This window comes from Schistocerca cancellata, chromosome 9 (genome assembly GCF_023864275.1).
Source record: "Schistocerca cancellata isolate TAMUIC-IGC-003103 chromosome 9, iqSchCanc2.1, whole genome shotgun sequence".
In the NCBI taxonomy this organism is placed as follows: Eukaryota; Metazoa; Arthropoda; class Insecta; order Orthoptera; family Acrididae; genus Schistocerca; species Schistocerca cancellata.
This window is the reverse complement of record NC_064634.1, coordinates 485,731,859-485,752,108: the sequence shown is the minus strand read 5'-3', so window position 1 is coordinate 485,752,108 and position 20,250 is coordinate 485,731,859. Positions and strand designations below refer to the sequence as shown.

Genomic DNA, 20,250 nt, shown 5'->3' with positions numbered 1-20,250 from the left:
CTAAGCGCTGCAGTCCGGAACCGCGCGACTGCTACGGTTGCAGGTTCGAATCCTGCCTCGGGCTTGGATGTATGTGATGTCCTTAGGTTGGTGAGGTTTAAGTAGTTCTAACTTGTAGGGGACTGATGACCTCAGATGTTAAGTCCCATAGTGCTCAGAGCCATTTGAATCCATTTTTTATTCATATTCCACTTAACATTGAAAATGAGAAGTATGATCCGTTATGCTGTAAATGCCTGTTAAAAAGCTACTTTCAGTATTGAATTATTTATTTAATTTATTTCACTTGTCAGTTATTGCTGATGTAAGAAAAAGTTAGTATAGTGCACCAACAGTAAGGTTAGGTGGTACTGTCTTTGAAGCTTATGGCCTGTCGTGTGTTTCCCATGTAATGCAGTGATGGCTCGAGTGGAGCCGATAGCTGTGTTTGCTGCTTGGCGACACAGCTCGTGTTACTGAGGGTTCTCGTAGGCATTTCATATCTGCAAAGTTATTTCGTTTAACAATCGTGAGGTAATTGCATTACAAGGCTAAATTTGGGTATTAAAGTAGCTCTGCATACCGCAAGTGGAATTACTTCCGCATACTGTTCCAAATTCTTTGTCTTGTGCTGTGAACAGCTGTGAAGCCTGGGATAGATATCGACTTGTCATTTAATGTGAAGCGTAGTAGACTTAACTCTTGACACTCTTTAGCACAGTCGAACTTGTTAAATGCTTTGCTTCTTGTAGCGTATGGAACTTTGTTCATACCATGATCACGTATCCAACTTCTTCAATGTGTCTGTGTATTGCTAAGAGATTGTGTAGCTCTCTGTTCACTTGACTTTTGATTCAGTTATATTACGTCGATTTAAAGTAATCATTTTCATTTCTGATCCCCTGATAATTTATTTTATATTTAAAGGCATTAACATAATTTCTGTTGTACATGCCGTACGTGAACGCGAGTTGCGAAACACAACGTTTTCCCAATAACTGATTTATGTGGTAATGTTCATATAATATTTTACATCAAAGATAGTATTTCCTAAACTGAACATGACGTATTTTCCATTCTTTAAATGAATTTCACAACAAATGAGGTAGGACTAGACGCTAATGAAAACCAAGAGATTCTAAGTGTGATTCTACAAAACTTTATTTATTCAGTGTTGTATATTTGACCCTTATGTGCGGTTTACATTCCCAACGCACAGCAGTTGGCTTAGGTCGCATTGTTAAAACACATTCATTAGTGCTGGTATTTTAAAAAGTACTTTAATGTTGACCTGCGTTCTGTGTGGTATTGTTGTGCCTGTAATTTACCGTTGTGGTACTAAGGGAAGTGTGTGCTGCTCAAAGAACTTTCATTTCTCACCTGTGCCGTTCAAAGAACGTTCTTTTTCTCACCCTGAATTCTGATTATTATTTTTTTTTTTGATGGGCCACAAATTTGTCTATAATAGGACACAGTTCTATGAATTCGAGGCTGTATGTACCGAGCGAGGTGGCGCAGTGGTTAGCACACTGGACTCGCATTCGGGAGGACGACGGTTCAATCCCGTCTCCGGCCATCCTGATTTAGGTTTTCCGTGATTTCCCTAAATCGCTTCAGGCAAATGCCAGGATGGATCCTTTGAAAGGGCACGGCCGATTTCCTTCCCCATCCTTTCCTACCCCGAGCTTGCGCTCCGTCTCTAATGACCTCGTTGTCGACGGGACGTTAAACACTAAATCTCCTCCTCCTCCTCCTCCTCGAGGCTGTATGAGTTTTACTTCTAGTTCTAACCTCAATTTCTAATTGAACAAATGCCTTATACACCCCCTGTTAAACCGATATGTAGAAACCTCAGAAACATTTGTAGTTTAAACACCGAAAGTTCTCAATATTGCTACTTCACATTTTGTAACTAGTTTTTTTAGACATTAGCTGTCAGTTTTAGCAGTGCAAAAATAAGGAAATACTGATGTTTAGTTTTCCATTGTAAATATTGTAGTTCGAGACCAAGCCTACACATTTTTCTCCACTTTGCGAACAAGGTGTAGTTCCCCAGTGTCTCTACAATTAATGAACTCGTGAGATTTGCTTTAGCTCTAACTGAATATATCTATTTCTACCATTTGAAATTCTCACAGTTATGGTACCGTGAAGTGTTTGTATAACATATTTGGTACCAGATGTAATGTATGATAAACATGAATAAACATGTGCAGGTGTCGGTAAGTACTTTCTTCGAAAAAATACCAATATAAACTAGCAAATACCAGTAACAGATTAACACCAGATACATATTAATTATAAGACAGTATGCAGCAGCTTTCTCGAAAGTGGAATCTACGTCACTCAGTTTAACTTAGTTGCTGTGAGCATTGGTAACACCATATAGTATGGTGTTACGTAATCCTGTGGGAAGCAGACATTATGAGAGTGGTGGTTGTGGTACAGTCTTCAGTTTTAAAATTCGAAATAGCAACCAGCCACAAGAATGCTTTTGAAAATTATTTAAATCAAACTATTAACCAATTTGGATGTATTATAAATTCGTCTGTGATAGGTCAGATTTTCTCTTTTCTACTACTGCAGCTTAGTTTTATTGCCGTTTTTGGTATTGTGCACATGGGACTAGATGGCATCCTACATTAAAAATAGTAGGTATAGGCCCATGTACAATATACATGTATCTACATACCATATATAGGCCCACTTTCCTGTATGATTTCCAACCCGTTCAAAAATATTTTCCATCGGCAATGAACTTCAATAACCCTAAAGCAGTAGCGACTCCCAGACACCTACGTTTTGAACTACATCATGTTGCTAATATCGGATTTGGCTAGCAAGAGAGTACTTTACTCTTTTCTTGTACCTGTCTTCTGTACGTAATGGAACAAAAGTGATGAACACACTCGAAATGTATTGACCTGTCTTTCAGTGAACTATGTGCTCTGTTAAGCAAATACTGTGGTTGTCCGATACACCTTGTTGCAAATAGGCACCAATTTAATCAATCTCATAAACAACATGGACAGACTTATGTAGCGTGGGCTGCTGAGTTGAGGTTTTCGCACACCAGTGCAACTTCACATTTGTTGAATCTGCAACGTTTTCTGCACAGAATCGATAATTCGTGATGTGGTTGTGCACCTAGCCCCCCACGAAAGTGAACCCAGAGTTAAAGCATGAGCCCCATCCGATACTACTCTTAGTGAAGTTCTTACAGGGTGTTTCAAAAATGACCGGTATATTTGAAACGGCAATAAAAAATAACGAGCAGTGATAGAAATACACCGTTTGTTGCAATATGCTTGGGACAACAGTACATTTTCAGGCGGACAAACTTTCGAAATTACAGTAGTTACAATTTTCAACAACAGATGGCGCTGCAAGTGATGTGAAAGATATAGAAGACAACGCAGTCTGTGGGTGCGCCATTCTGTACGTCGTCTTTCTGCTGTAAGCGTGTGCTGTTCACAACGTGCAAGTGAGCTGTACACAACATGGTTTATTCCTTAGAACAGAGGATTTTTCTGGTGTTGGAATTCCACCGCCAAGAACACAGTGTTGTTGCAACAAGACGAAGTTTTCAACGGAGGTTTAATGTAACCAAAGGACCGAAATGCGATACAATAAAGGATCTGTTTGAAAAATTTCAACGGACTGGGAACGTGACGGATGAACGTGCTGGAAAGGTAGGGCGACCGCGTACGGCAACCACAGAGGGCAAAGCGCAGCTAGTGCACAGCTAACGATATAGTGCACAGGGTTGATGACGGCGATATGCATGTGGGCAGCATTTGGTTTACTGACGAAGCTTATTTTTACTTGGACGGCTTCGTCAATAAACAGAACTGGCGCATATGGAGAACCGAAAAGCCCCATGTTGCAGTCCCATCGTCCCTGCATCCTCAAAAAGTACTGGTCTGGGCCGCCATTTCTTCCAAAGGAATCATTGGCCCATTTTTCAGATCCGAAACGATTACTGCATCACGCTATCTGGATATTCTTCGTGAATTTGTGGCGGTACAAACTGCCTTAGACGACACTGCGAACACCTCGTGGTTTATGCAAGATGGTGCCCGGCCACATCGCACGGCCGACGTCTTTAATTTCCTGAATGAATATTTCGATGATCGTGTGATTGCTTTGGGCTATCCGAAACATACAGGAGGCGGCGTGGATTGGCCTCCCCATTCGCCAGACATGAACCCCTGTGACTTCTTTCTGTGGGGACACTTGAAAGACCAGGTGTACCACCAGAATCCAGAAACAATTGAACAGCTGAAGCAGTACATCTCATCTGCATGTGAAGCCATTCCGCCAGACACGTTGTCAAAGGTTTCGGGTAATTTCGTTCAGAGACTACGCCATATTATTGCTACGCATGGTGGATATGTGGAAAATATCGTACTATAGAGTTTCCCAGACCGCAGCGCCATCTGTTGTTGAAAATTGTAACTACTGTAATTTCGAAAGTTTGTCTGCCTGAAAATGTACTGTTGTCTCAAGCATATTGCAACAAACGGTGTATTTCTATCGCTGCTCGTTTAGTTTTTATTGCCGTTTCATATATACCGGTCATTTTTGAAACACCCTGTAAGATTGATAAATGTTTTGACGTTGCTGCTGACACCTGGCACAGTTTCACTAACGGAATTTAAGTGAAGTAGTCATTCACAACTACGAGCAACAGCCAGGTGATGACTTTTATTAATGTAAGTAACGTGGTACGGCATGATTGGCTGCTAGACCTCATAGAGCAGGTTCAACCACCTGCATTGGAAACGTGTTTACTATTCTTCGCAGCAGTACGCACCTCTCCTTCATGAAATACTTTCGTTATGTGTTTAACTGTTTAATGTAGTTGTCTGTAAGCACCAAGGGGCAGCCAACACTAACGTCCACAGTCAATGTGGAGATCGCAGTCAACAGCGCTGGATGTCCTCACACCATGAGACACTGTGGAGAGGTTCGGTTTTAACCCAGGACATTGGACAAAGACTGGTAACTGCGAACACTGCACCATCATCTCTCTTGTCTCCCTGCTGGAAAGCCAAAGGAAAAAATCTCCAACAGCACACAGCATATGCGGTCAGTCACCCACCCAAGGACCAACCATGGACAGCTCCGCTTAACTGACTGCTACTGTTGCATCGAACGCGGCACTTCAATTGACATGCTTCTGATACATCGTTTTACATCCTAAAGACTCACCAAAGTTCGCAGTCGTCCAGATTATCGGTATCTAGTGAGAGACTTAAGTATGCCGATGTTACAGTTCCCCTTCAGCATCGATTGCAACAATTAAAACCCTTCTAGTACCACAGAGGACCAATACGACCCCACAAGCACATCGGAAGTACATATTTGGGCAGTTCGCCGCTTTACCTCCGAGGATGTCTCCCGCAGTCGGAGACGAAACGTCAGGAGAGAGTTTTATACTTCGACCACGGCCTATCAGCCCGGAAATTTTAAGTCAAGACAACACCGGCCGTGAAAGCTTACATTGTATGAACACATCTCGCTTGTTTTCAAAACTGTTATTTTCATAACTTATGACTTTCTACCTGAGTCAGTTATATCTAATGATGTTTCGTATTTTTGACACTGAGTACCTCTGGAGTCAATGTGATCCCATTATAAATTTATTTTTATTCGTTGGATGTATTATTGATGAAAGTAGAATGATGAATGTGATATTGAAAAATTGGAATATATGTTTTTATGTTAGTCCATTAAAATACTGCCAATATATCCGGTGTAAAATGGTTAGTGTTTATATCACCACATTGGTATTCTGGGAAACAAAAATATCCTGGTAGAAGGAGGGTTAACACTGAATGGGAGGGTCACAAACGCCTTCGCCCTTCGACGTCGATACGTTGACGATGAAGCGCCAGTAGAGATTAGATTAGATTAGATTAGTACTTGTTCCATAGATTATGAATACAACACTTCGTAACGATGTGGAACGTGTCATGTTAATAAAAGGTGCCTATACAAGATATTACATTAGACAGAATATTACATGACACTCAATAAATTTTTTTTTCTTTTTTGGAAGTTGGGAAATTACCCACTTACTATATCCAAAAACTCATCTAATAAGTAGAAGAAGTTGCCATTAAGAAATTCTTTTAATTTCCTTTTAAACGCTATATGGCTATCTGTCAGACTTTTGATGCTATTAGGTAAGTGACCAAAGACTTTTGTGGCAGCATAATTTACCCACTTCTGAGCCAAAGTTAGATTTAACCTTGAGTAGTGAAGATCATCCTTTCTCCTAGTGTTGTATCCATGTACACTGCTATTACTTTTGAATTCCTTCGGATTGTTAATAACAAATTTCATAAGTGAATATATATATTGTGAGGCTAGAGTGAAGATTTCTAGCTCTTTAAATAAGTGTCTGCAGGATGATCTTGGATGAGCTCCAGCAATTATTCTGATTACACGCTTTTGTGCAATGAACACTCTTTTACTCAATGATGAGTTACCCCAGAATATGATGCCATATGAAAGAAGAGAATGAAAATAGGCGTGGTAAACTAATTTACTCAGATGTATATCGCCAAAATTTGCAATGACCCTAATAACATAAGTAGCTGAACTTAGACGTTTCAGCAGATCCTCAGTGTGTTTTTTCCAGTTCAACCACTCATCAATGCATACACCTAGAAATTTTGAATATTCTACCTTAGCTACCGATTTCTGATCGAAGTCTATATTTATTAATGGTGTAATTCCATTTACTGTGTGGAACTGTATATACTGTGTTTTGTCAAAGTTTAATGAGAGCCCATTTGCAGAAAACCACTTAATGATTTTCTGAAAAACATCGTTTACAATTTCACCAGTTAATTCTTGTCTGTCAGGTGTGATAGCTATACTTGCATCATCGGCAAAAAGTACCAGCTTTGCATCTTGGTCAATATAGAATGGCAAATCATTAATATATATTAAGAACAGCAGAGGACCCAAGACTGAGCCTTGCGGCACCCCATTCTTGATTGTTCCCCAGTTTGAGAAATCACCAGTTTTTTGCATATTATGTGAACTGTTTATTGCAACTTTCTGCACTCTTCCATTTAGGTACGATTTAAACCATGTGAGCACTGTCTCATTCATACCACAGTACTTGAGCTTATCTAGAAGTATTCCATGATTTACACAATCAAAGCCTTTGATAGAACACAAAAAATCCCAACAGATGACTTCCGGTTACTCAGAGCATTTAATATTTCATTAGTGAAAGTATATATAGCATTTCCCATTGAAAAACCCTTCTGGAAACCAAACTGACTTTTTGTTAAAACTTTATTTTTACAAAGGTGTGAAGCTACTCTACAATATATTACTTTTTCAAGAATTTTGGATAAGGCAGTCAGAAGAGAGATTGGGCGGTTGTTGGTGACATCAGACGTATCCCCTTTTTTATGCAGTGGTATAACAATGGCATACTTCAATCTGTCTCGGAAAATACCCTGCTTCAGAGAACTATTACATATGTGGCTAAGAATCCCACTTATTTCTTGGAAATTGCCCGACTACGACAGACTTCATTCAGGGCGCTGCTACCTATAACACGATACACAGTGTCATGTGGAAAGGGTCTGCTACCTGACGGCTCTGTGTCAACAAGCTGCTCCCCGACGCCGTGTACCGACATGGACGAGTGACAGGACAATGCTCCACACAGCTGTGGCAGCTGACCAGGCAGCTTCGCCAGCACCGCAGAAGCTGACGCTAGCTCCTACTATTTCTTCCCATTCAGTAGAATTGCAACTGCACACCCTAGCTTTCATGTCATCAATCAGTGATGACACGCATCAGCAGCTCACCTCATCCCTGGTGCAAAGATCCCAGTGACAGGTCGTACTGCCAAAACATTATTATTCCTCTTGGAAACAGTTGTTAGTGGATAAGAACAAAAACATCAAGCTCATACCCACATTCTTAGAAGTGAAGTCGCCTAATACTGTTAACATTTTTGGCTTACAATGAGGACGCGCGGAAATAGGATTTTTGTAATTTTTTATACACTGACGGAAAAGAGTCGCAATGTCAAGAATGAAAGTTTGCAGGTATAATTCTACAACTGAATGACTATCTCTATTCAAATTTCGCGTCATTCTCATAATAGTAGCGCTAGTAGCGTCACTAAGAGGTTGCGAATCAGCTTTGCTTTAAGTACACACTCTAACTGTCGTCATCGTTAGTTACTCACTCCACATGCCACAACATTTTCTTTCATGCTGCTCTCATGATGGATGAAGCATTTGTAAAGGTATGTATAAATGGTTGTGTGTGTGCGTGTGTGACTGTGTGTGTGTGTGTAACTCATTACAACGACACAACACTATAATTTTGACTTCATGTGATAGACATAAGGAGATATGTAGCTTAAACTACATGTAAATGTGAGCGTTTTAAAAGATTTACGATTCTAGAGGAAAGCAAATCGGCTAATCTGACTAGAACCATCAGAAAAAAATCTAACACTCTTAAAATTGTACTATAAGATTTAAAATTAATATAAAATACATACCTCCTCATGTATCTCAAATCACTGGGTATATTATCGATGCTCTCATTAAGAAGGTACCGCTTCGCTCCAATAAGCCCCTTTTTACAAAAGTCATACTGATCAATTTCATCAAGATTAAAATAAAAGACTTCTTGATCCTCAGGAGCCATAGATGCATGCAGAGACATAATATTTTTGTTGATAAATGTCCATTCGTGTACCATGTAATATCGCAACATGATCTTGGCCGAATGTAAACGATTGTTTATGCGCACCAGGCTGAAAAAGCGAAGCAATTATCAGAGTAGATTTCTGAGAGGTAGTCAATTTTCTCTGGATGCACAGACATTTAAAATTTCATGTATAAGATAATGGTGATAATCTCACGTATCTCAGCGACCTGATGGAAGTATTAGTAATGGATTGCGCTTAGGCGACTTGCGTCTCCCTAACATACCACAATTATGATACCAGGAAAATGGGATCTCCAGCTTAATGTGGAATGTGAATCTTCAAATCACTGATAGCTAAGAGCTAGGTTAAAAACAGACTAAAATATCCATCAAAGATTCGATCACACGATCTTTCTATTTCCAGACTTGAGGTTTGAGATATACACTCCTGGAAATTGAAATAAGAACACCGTGAATTCATTGTCCCAGGAAGGGGAAACTTTATTGACGCATTCCTGGGGTCAGATACATCACATGATCACACTGACAGAACCACAGGCACATAGACACAGGCAACAGAGCATGCACAATGTCGGCACTAGTACAGTGTATATCCACCTTTCGCAGCAATGCAGGCTGCTATTCTCCCATGGAGACGATCGTAGAGATGCTGGATGTAGTCTTGTGGAACGGCTTGCCATGCCATTTCCACCTGGCGCCTCAGTTGGACCAGCGTTCGTGCTGGACGTGCAGACCGCGTGAGACGACGCTTCATCCAGTCCCAAACATGCTCAATGGGGGACAGATCCGGAGATCTTGCTGGCCAGGGTAGTTGACTTACACCTTCTAGAGCACGTTGGGTGGCACGGGATACATGCGGACGTGCATTGTCCTGTTGGAACAGCAAGTTCCCTTGCCGGTCTAGGAATGGTAGAACGATGGGTTCGATGACGGTTTGGATGTACCGTGCACTATTCAGTGTCCCCTCGACGATCACCAGTGGTGTACGGCCAGTGTAGGAGATCGCTCCCCACACCATGATGCCGGGTGTTGGCCCTGTGTGCCTCGGTCGTATGCAGTCCTGATTGTGGCGCTCACCTGCACGGCGCCAAACACGCATACGACCATCATTGGCACCAAGGCAGAAGCGACTCTCATCGCTGAAGACGACACGTCTCCATTCGTCCCTCCATTCACACCTGTCGCGACACCACTGGAGGCGCGCTGCACGATGTTGGGGCGTGAGCGGAAGACGGCCTAACGGTGTGCGGGACCGTAGCCCAGCTTCATGGAGACGGTTGCGAATGGTCCTAGCCGATACCCCAGGAGCAACAGTGTCCCTAATTTGCTGGGAAGTGGCGGTGCGGTCTCCTACGGCACTGCGTAGGATCCTACGGTCTTGGCGTGCATCCGTGCGTCGCTGCGGTCCGGTCCCAGGTCGACGGGCACGTGCACCTTCCGCCGACCACTGGCGACAACATCGATGTACTGTGGAGACCTCACGCCCCACGTGTTGAGCAATTCGGCGGTACGTCCACCCGGCCTCCCGCATGCCCCCTATACGCCCTCGCTCAAAGTCCGTCAACTGCACATACGGTTCACGTCCACGCTGTCGCGGCATGCTACCAGTGTTAAAGACTGCGATGGAGCTCCGTATGCCACGGCAAACTGGCTGACACTGACGGCGGCGGTGCACAAATGCTGCGCAGCTAGCGCCATTCGACGGCCAACACCGCGGTTCCTGGTGTGTCCGCTGTGCCGTGCGTGTGATCATTGTTTGTACAGCCCTCTCGCAGTGTCCGGAGCAAGTATGGTGGGTCTGACACACTGGTGTCAATGTGTTCTTTTTTCCATTTCCAGGAGTGTATTAAATGCCTTCCAGGCAACCAGTAACCGCCGCAGGAGTTTCACGATTAGCAAACAGCCCCAGCGTACCAGATATCACACATGTGCTTACGCCCGAGCCTCCACTCCTCCGGTCTCACCGGCCGCCCCAAACCAACTGCCTCTCGCCGTCCCACGCGCCCCAGTCGAAAACGCAAAGATGCTCATGCCAGGGGACGCACCAAAGATGATCGCTGATGATCGACCAGCGATCTGGCTCAATAACGTTTTGGCACATCAGAATCTCATTCCTTGTGAGCCTAATAAAGATTCATCGTTTTTCCTTCTACAATGTTGTAAGCGCTTGCCATTTCCAAGATTTAATTTACGTTTTGTCATATTAAACAGCCAAAGGCTCATAAGTTCCATAAACATTAAAACTGGTGCCAACACTCGAGAATCGTGTTACAATACATTGTTGCTCACGATAATGATACCAGGATGTTCCATTTGAGCCGGCCCAGTGGCTTCAGTCTAAAACCGTGCGACCGCTACGGTCGCAGTTTCGAATCCTGCCTCAGGCATGGATGTGTGTGATGTCCTTATGTTAGTTAGGTTTAAGTAGTTCTAAGTTCTAGGGGACTGATGACCTCAGATGTTAAGTCCCATAGTGCTCAGAGCCATTTGAACCATTTTGTTCCATTTGATGACACTCTATCTAAAGTGTACTGCCACAGTATGACACTAAATCACTATCCTAACGAGTACTTGAGCGTGTGTGTTTATACGTACAATGGTTTCCTTCCAGAAAGACGGATGAAGAAGTCGAGAATATGTGCAGGCAACACTTCGAGGAAGAAGTGGCAGATTGTGTACCACACGACTGAAGTCGTCACAATTGGCTGACTGTACCACAGAATTGGTCGTAGCGGAACCTCCGACGTATTTATCCTTATCATATTCTTCATGACGCCTCCCCAGGAGATGCAGTTCTGACGACCGTTAGTTATGTTGCAAACATACGGATTCGGCTGCCTGTAACAAGCGTCTAGTTAGTGTTGATCAGTGAACTGTAAATTGCCCCAGTCCTGGGCTAATTTTCATTGTTAGTGTTTAACATGCTATTTTTCTTTTTAAGTGTTTAAAATATTTTCTATGATTTTATCTACACTACTGGCCATTGAAATTGGTACACCAAGAAGAAATGCAGATGATAAACGGATATTCATTGGACAAATGTATTATACTAGAACTGAGATGTGATTACATTTTCACGCAATTTGGTTGTACAGATCCCGAGGAATCAGTACCCAGAACAACCACCTCTGGCCGTAGTAACGGCCTTGATACGCCTGGGCATTTAAGTCAAACAGAGCTTGGATGGCGTGTACAGGTACACCTGCCCATGCAGCTTCAACACGATACCACAGTTCATCAAGAGTAGTGACTGGCGTATTGTGACGAGCCAGTTGCTCAGCCACCATTGACCAGACGTTTTCGATTAGTGAGAGATCTGGAGAATGTTCTGGCCAGGGCAGCAGTCGAACATTTTCCGTATCCAGAAAGGCTCGTACAGGACCTGCAACATGCGGTCGTGCATTATCCTGCTGAAATGTAGGGTTTCGCAGGGATCGAATGAAGGGTAGAGCCACGGATCGTAACACATCAGAAATGTAACGTCCACTGTTCAAAGTGCCGTCAATGCGAACAAGAGGTGACCGAGACGTGTAACCAATGCCGCCCCATACCATCACACCGGGTGATACGCCAGTATGGCGATGACGAATACACGCTTCCAATGTGTGGTCACCGCGATGTCGCCAAACACTGATGTGACCATCATGATGCTGTAAAGAGAACCTGGATTCATCCGAAAAAATGACGTTTTGCCGTTCGTGCACCCAGGTTCGTCGTTGAGCACACCATCGCAGGCGCTCCTGTGTGTGATGCGGCGTCAAGGGTAACCGCAGCCATGTTCTCCGAGCTGATACACCGTAGTGCTGCAAACGTCGTCGAACTATTCGTGCTGATGGTTTTTGTCTTGAAAACGTCCCCATCTGTTGACTCAGGAATCGAGACGTGGCTGCACGATCCGTTACAGCCATGAGGATAAGATGCCTGTCATCTCGACTGCTAGTGATACGAGGCCTTTGAGATCCAGCACGGCGTTCCGTATTACCCTCCTGAACCCACCAATTCCATATTCTGCTGACAGACATTGGATCTCGACCAACGCGAGCAGCAATGTTGCGATACGATAAACCGCAATCGCGATAGGCTACAATCCGACCTTTATCAAAGTCTGAAACGTGATGGTGCGCATTTCTCCTCCTTACACGAGACATCACAACAACGTTTCACCAGGAAACGCCGGTCCACTGCTGTTTGTGTATGAGAAACCGGTTGGAAACTTTTACTCATGTCAGCACGTTGTAGGTGTCGCCACCGGCGCCAACCTTGTGTGAATGCTCTGAAAATGTAATCATTTGCATATCACAGCATCTTCCTGTCGCTTAAATTTCGCGTCTGTAGCACGTCATCTTCGTGGTGTAGCAATTTTAATGACCAGTAGTGTACAAAAGTTACATTAACAAAAAATTTCATAATCATTATAAATTATGTATTCTTTTGATGAACAAGGCCTGCTATGTTGATTAGTAATGTCTGCTGGTATCTGGTTAACATCTCTTTCTTTTTCTTGTGCCTTTCGCCCACGTTTCTGCAGGTTTGCCGTGGTTACTGTTAGATCTGGCACAGATCATTTAAGGGGGTGACGAGATTCCATCCTCTCGCTACCTCGTTACCGACCAAGTGGATAGTGTGTGCAGTTTTACCCACGTGAAAGTCTTCCTAAACATTTACGAATCGTGTATCTGAGGCGAGAACTGGGTAGCCCATCATTCACCTCGTGGGATGTGGGAAACGCCCTAAAGACCACATCCACACTGACTGGCACACTGTGCCTTGTCCGAATCAGGAAAGCAGGGTGCTACAACGTGCGACTGTCCAGGCGTGTGATGATATGTGATTAACCATTGTCTGGAAACAGTCTTCTGGTTTACATTCGAAAAAAAAATCTTATTCGTATCTCATACTGTTACTCCGTCACATTCACCATGAGTATTACCCCAATTGGTATTCAGTGAAGAAGGCTGGGGAATGACCAATGATTCGATTGCGTGCGAATAATGGACCTTATAAACCTTTTATTTATATTAATTATGTGAAACCAGGGATTGGAGGGAATATGTGGCTGTATTTGTCCGTAATATTTGCCGTTATTGCGTATCGAAGATACTCTGTTCTTCTGCATAATGTAATCTTCATGTTTGATGGCAGTAATAATGTTTTTTAAACATCCCGTCGTTGAATTTTTGATATATTTAATGTTGCATTTTGAAGTTTACGGCCAACACATCACACTAGCTTCATATTCAATTTCAGTTGAAGAGTCTTTTCAAAAGTATTACCACTGCGAATTATAGAAAAATATGAAACGAAGGAGGAAGTATAGAATTGTTTCCAAGGTCTTTAGAGACTGTTGATGGAAGGTAGAAGGAGGAGGAGTCGAATAGAAGCCTGAATTTTGAGCAAAGACCCAGGTACTCGCCTCTAGTCGCTTGGAATGACAGAGAACCTAAGTGAGGGCGGCTCCACGTGGAGGTGATGTCCGATTACGAATCCACCGTTCTATCGACTGCGGTAAGTTTATCCTCCATTGGTAGGAGAGTAATGCAAGCACTCCAGCCCAGTAACAGGGTACAAGCGGTTGAGATACAGTATCGTAGCGGCCAGTGTTCAATATGGAGGCTGTTGAGATGAAGATCACATCCTGGATTTGGCACTGGGAGAGTACACAGTGTGAGACTGCCTCCTCCTCTTTCCCTCCTCCCCTTCCCTCAAATACACAGTTATAGCATACTGTCGCCCCCTCCTTCAATGCGTCACAGATACCTGATTTATACTTTATAAAATGCGCTCTTCTTTTTGTTTCTATCCTTACTTGTTATGCCTAATTAAACGCTGTATTTCAACTTATTAGCTTGGTCTGAGAGGGCGCGGTATTAGCCGAGCAGTCTCAGGCGCTGCAGTCACGGACTGTGCGGCTAGTCCCAGCGGAAGTTCGAGTCCTCCCTCGGGCATGGGTGTGTGTGTTTGTCCTTAGCATAATTTACTTTAAGTAGTGTGTAAGCTTAGGGACTGATGACCTTAGCAGTTAAGTCCCATAAGATTTCACACACATTTGAACATTTTTTGGTCTGAGAGGTTCCTTCTCCTCTTCCCAAACCCTCTTAATTCGCTGTATGTGGTTTGTTGCGCCCCTCTGTTCACAGTTTTATAGCAGTCTTTCCAGCTTTTCTGCGAATATGGGATTGCAAAACACGTTTTGGTTATTTACTTTTCCAAAGTAATTTCAGTCAAACAATGCCATTACCTCTTGTTTACTTCATTCTTTTTTCTTGAAACTCATTGCAAAATTTCTATGTTTGCTGCAGTCTTTTTCATCATAGAGGATCACACGTTTGTTTATAGAGTTTTAGTTGCTCTAACAACACAAAAAATCACAACGTTTCATAGTGACAGTAATCCAGCTTGTCTGTTGTATTGTTTTACAAAACACATTATACTTGTCAAGTGCCACATTATTACTTCCATATCTAAAATGTATACAGAAGCATGTAAGCTTTGACATACAAAATGTCTACATGTGCATATCTACATATATACTCCGCTAGCCACCAAGTGGTGTGTGGCGGAGGGCACAATTCGCGTCAAAGTCATATTTTACCCCGTCTGTTCCACTCACTGATCGCGCGAGGGAAAACGACTGTCTGAACGCCTCAGTACGAGCTCTAACGTCCCTTATCTTTGAATTGTGATCATTGCGCGATTTGAAAGTTGGTGGTAATAATATATGCTCTACATCCTCGGCGAAGATGGGATTTCGGAATTTAGTGAGCAGCACGTTCCACTTAGCGCGCCGTCAATCTGCAAGTGTGCCCTTCTTCCAACTTTCTATGAGATTTGTAGAGCTCTCGCCATGGCTAAATGTACCAGTCACGAATCTTGCCGCTCTTCTTTGGACCTTCTCAATCTCTTGAATCAGACCCAACTGGTAAGGGTCCCATGCAGACGAACAGTACTCTAAGACTGGACGAACTAACGTTTTGTAAGCTATTTCCTCTGTTGAAGGACTGCGTCGCTTCAGGATTCTACCAATAAACCGTACTCTAGAGTTCGTCTTGCCTGATACTTGTGTAATCTGATCATTCCATTTGAGATCATTTCGAATAGTCACACCCAGATACTTGGCGTGTGTTACCGCCTCCGAAGACTGGGCAATTTTGTACTCATACATTAATGGGGATTTTCGCCTTGTTATATGCAGTAGGCTACACTTACTAATATTGAGAGATAACTGCCAGTCATTACACCACGCATATATTTTCTGAAAATCCTCATTCATTTGTTCACAACTTTCTTGTGATACTACTTTCCTGTAGACTACATCATTGGCAAACAGTCTAATGCCGCTGTCAATACCATCAACCAGATCGTTTATGTAGATCGTAAACAGCAGCGGACCTATCAGACTGCCCTGGGGCACACCTGAAGTTACGCTTGTTTCTGTTGAAGTCACCCCATTCAGGACGACATACTGCTCCCTGTCTGTTAGAAAACTATCTATCCAACCGCATATGTCATCGGATAGGCCATAAGCGCGCCCCTTTGCAGCAAGCGACAGTGCGGAACTGAATCGAACGCCTTTAGAAAGTCGAGATATGTGGCATCAACGTGGGAGCCGGAAACTAGAGCCTGTTGTATATCATGCACAAAGAGGGACAGCTGTGTCTCGCATGACCGCTGTTTCCTAAAACAGTGCTGGTTTCTGCAGATGAGCTTCTCAGAGTCTAGAAATGTCATTATGTCTGAACACAAAATTTGTTCCATGATTCTACAACAAATCTATGTCAGTGAAATTGCCCGGTAATTATGTGCATCGGATTTTTTACCCTTTTTGTAGATTGCTATGACCTGAGCCTTCTTCCAGGCCCGTGGAACTTTCCGCTGTTCCAATGATATGTGAAAGAATCTGGATCCATGTGGAGCACGTGTTGATCTCACCGCGGACTTCTACACTGAGCCACACACAACAGATTTCATCAAAGTGTACGGCCCTGAAGATGGCGTTGACGCAACGTCGAAACTAGTTGTGAAGTAAATAAAAAATCTTAAGTACAGCTGGAGGAATTTCATTTTTAATAAACATTACACTAGCTGTGTTCCAACTTCATCCAGTTTAAATTTGGATGTACGAAGATAAAATCTTACCGTGATACCGTCTGGGTCAGATGCCTTCCTAGCGACTAAGGATCAGATACACTAAACACTATGTCAGCCATCCTTCCGTTTGTTCGATAATTGAAAGGGGGAATGGTGCTGCAATCCTCTACTGTAAACGAGTTTTTCGAAGCTAGGTTTAGAATTTCGGTCTTCTGTTTATCATCATCCGTTACATTACCCGTACTGTCAGCAAGAGAAGGTACTGAATTGCTTGTAGCGTTCATGGATTTTACGTACGACCAAAATAGTTTGGGGTTATTTTTAGAATCTGCAGATAAAAAATATTGCTTTCAAATTCGTTAAAAGAATCTCTCATTGAATTTCTGACAGCTGCTTTCATTTCGCTTAATTTCTGTTTGTCAACGGGGCAGTGACTACGTTTAAAACGACTGTGCAAAATACTCTGCTTTCTCAGCAACTTCCTAATATGTTTGTTGTATCAAGGTGGATCCTTTCCCTCCGCTATATTTTTGCTAGGCACATACCTCTCTAGCACATGATGGACAATACCTTTAAATTCAGACCAAAGATGGCCAATATCTTTGTGTCTCGCGATGAATGCTTGGAGCTGACTATGAAGATATTCGTTAATGATACTTTTATTTGCTTTTCCAAACAAGAAAACTCTACGCTGTTTCTTTAGTTATTTGGCAACTTCCACTGACATAGAAGCCACAACGACTTTATAGTCGCTAATAATGGCTCTGAGCACTATGGGACTTAACATCTATGGTCATCAGTCCCCTAGAACGTAGAACTACTTAAACCTAACTAACCTAAGGACAGCACACAACACCCAGTCATCACGAGGCGGGAATCGAACCCGGGAACCCGGGCGTGGGAATATAGTCGCTAATACCTTCTTCTAGATTAACTTCCTCAAAAAGATCAGGTATGTTTGTCCTAAGATATCTAATATGTTCCCATCTGTAGTTGGTTTACTAACCAATTGCACATGGTTGTATGTTGACGGCCCTCCTAGAATAACATCACACGAGTTTGTGCTTCTGCCCCCTGTGATGAATGTGTAATTTTTCCAGTCAATGGATGCCATATTTAAGTCTCCACCTGTAACTAATGGATAATTTGGATATCTATTCCCTATTTGCTCAAGATTTTCCCTGAAACCTTCTGCGACGATTGTTGCGGATGCTGATGTTCTATAAAAACATCGTTATACAATAGTCAATCCTTGTCTGATTGACAGCTTTATCCAGACTGTAATAATTCAAGCTTTCCAGACGAGGACTTGCCATGCCATGTTGATTAATCACGTTTCTGCGGGTTATTCGTGTCTTTCCTGCACGATATTTCACCTGCTTGCCTCGCAGTCTTCTTCAGGTGCTGTCTCATACTGCACGTGATACTGCACATGAAGAAGACTGCGAGGCAAGCAGCTGAAATATCGTGCAGGAAAGACGCGAATAACCGGCAGAAACCCGATTATACAACATTTATCCAGATTATTTCACAGTCCGACCTAGTATCGATCTCAACTGCGTTTAAACAACTTTCAACTGCAATGAACAAACCACTTCCCATAGCATCGGTCCTTTCCTTCCTAAACATTGTCCAAACCGAGTTCAAATTTTCACTGCTATTTATGCCTGGTATGAATCAGGTATCGGTACCTAATACAATATTGGCATTGCTACTGTTGATTTTGGAGAGTAACTCGGAGATCTTGCTACAGACGCTTCGACAATTTACTAACATGAAATTTAGCATATTTAAAACCTTTGGAATGACCTGTTTAGGCGAACCAACAATTTTTACAGTTGGCACACCCACATCAGTGTCACGAACTGGTAATTTTTCACGCCGACGGTTTGATTCCCGCTGGGATGAAACTAATCTAAAAAACCTCCATGTGCAGGCCACAAGTACTGTGCTACCCATATAGCTGCTTCCTGTGTGTAGTGCACCCCTGATCTATCGAGGGGCGTCCTAAAACCTGCCACCCCATAGCGTAGGTCGAGGAATCTGCAACCATTTTCGTCACAGCCTCTGGTTTAGATTCTCCACTCAATTCCAAACCATAGGACCCCGGTCCACCCTGGGTACGATGCTGCAGAGAGATGGAGGCCCCCATCGCCAGTTTAGCCAGCCGTCGAAAGGACCCAAAGAATTCCTCGAAACCCCAACAACAGGCATCGTTGGTGCCAATATTTGGAACAATCTGCAGATGACTGCACCCCGCAAGCTCGACAGCCGCCGGAAGAGCCTCTTCCACATCCCAGACAAGGCCCCTCGGCAAGCACACCAAGTGGATGTTGGACTTATTTCCCGCCCTAGACGCTATGTTCCTGAGGGACTCCACGTCCCGCCTAACATTGGAGCTCCCAATAACTAACAAACCCCTAACCCCACGTGCCTGTCCGCACCTTGCTGAAGGAGTGGCCACTATCCTGGAAGAAGGTGCATTCTGATCTGGCTCAGCCCCCCCGCCTCCCTCCCCCCCCTCCAGCATCAGAGAGCACACTTTGTCTATTAGCAGAGTGCATGGGATTTGGCAGGAGAGTGCATCCCCCATGCAAGCTTCACCTTGAGGCTCGAGACCTCGACACAGTCCACCACCCACACTGAGGTGAGAGTGGGCAGGCCAGCTCAGTCGCACCTGAGATCGGCTCAGTATACATCTTTCCAGTCTGTATTCCTCAAACAGTTTTTTATACCTTCAATTCTTGTTTCATTTATTATTCGTATAGTTTAGCACTTCCTGTTATTAGTTGAATCAGACCACACTATATTAAATGTAAGCAATTGGGCATGAAGATCTGAAAGCCCATTAATTATTGGATTTATACTATGATTTTCTAGTGTGGTAGTATCTATGAAAACGTTATCATTAGCAGTGCTGTTGGTACCCATAATCCTGGTTGGGAACTGTACTGAAGGAATGAGATAATAAGAAGTGGTAAGAGACTCTAGTATGGATCTTGAGTAAATATCCTCCAGAAAATTTAAATAAAAATCTGCACTTAGGGTTTGTAGACTGCAGCTCATCTAAACAGATATGAAATTCATTACTTTTGTTTTTTAAACCTCTGATATTTTGATGTAGTAAATTAAATGATACTTAATTTTGTCTTCACAAGTATTATGCTTAACATTTTCAGATACATCTTGTATATTGAATGTGTAGATAATGAGCTTAACCTAAAAAACTAATACTTCCATGAGTTGTAGTGTCCCCCCTTGAAGAATTTGCTATCAACCTAGCCAGATATCCTTCCCTATTCTATTGAGATGCAGGCCATGAGAAGTAAAGCCCCACCTACCAATATTATGAATCGGTAAGGACATAGCAGATGTCACCGCACCTGGTGTCCAATTATATGGCATTGGAACAGCTATTATCGACCACAGTGATCCCTAGAAACAGTCACAATAGCAACCACA

General features: G+C 43.0%; 1 protein-coding gene across 1 annotated transcript in view; it reads right to left on the bottom strand.

The window, feature by feature from the left end:
- LOC126100866 (fatty acyl-CoA reductase 1-like) overlaps window positions 1-20,250 on the bottom strand; it is a 144,242-nt gene that overhangs the window by 3,483 nt on the left and 120,509 nt on the right. The window contains exons 7-8 of the mRNA XM_049911533.1: window positions 11,296-11,538; window positions 8,528-8,785 (exon numbers count right to left, since the gene is read on the bottom strand). Of these exons, the coding sequence (XP_049767490.1) occupies window positions 8,528-8,785; window positions 11,296-11,538 (501 nt within the window). The remainder of the gene's footprint in view (window positions 1-8,527; window positions 8,786-11,295; window positions 11,539-20,250) is intronic.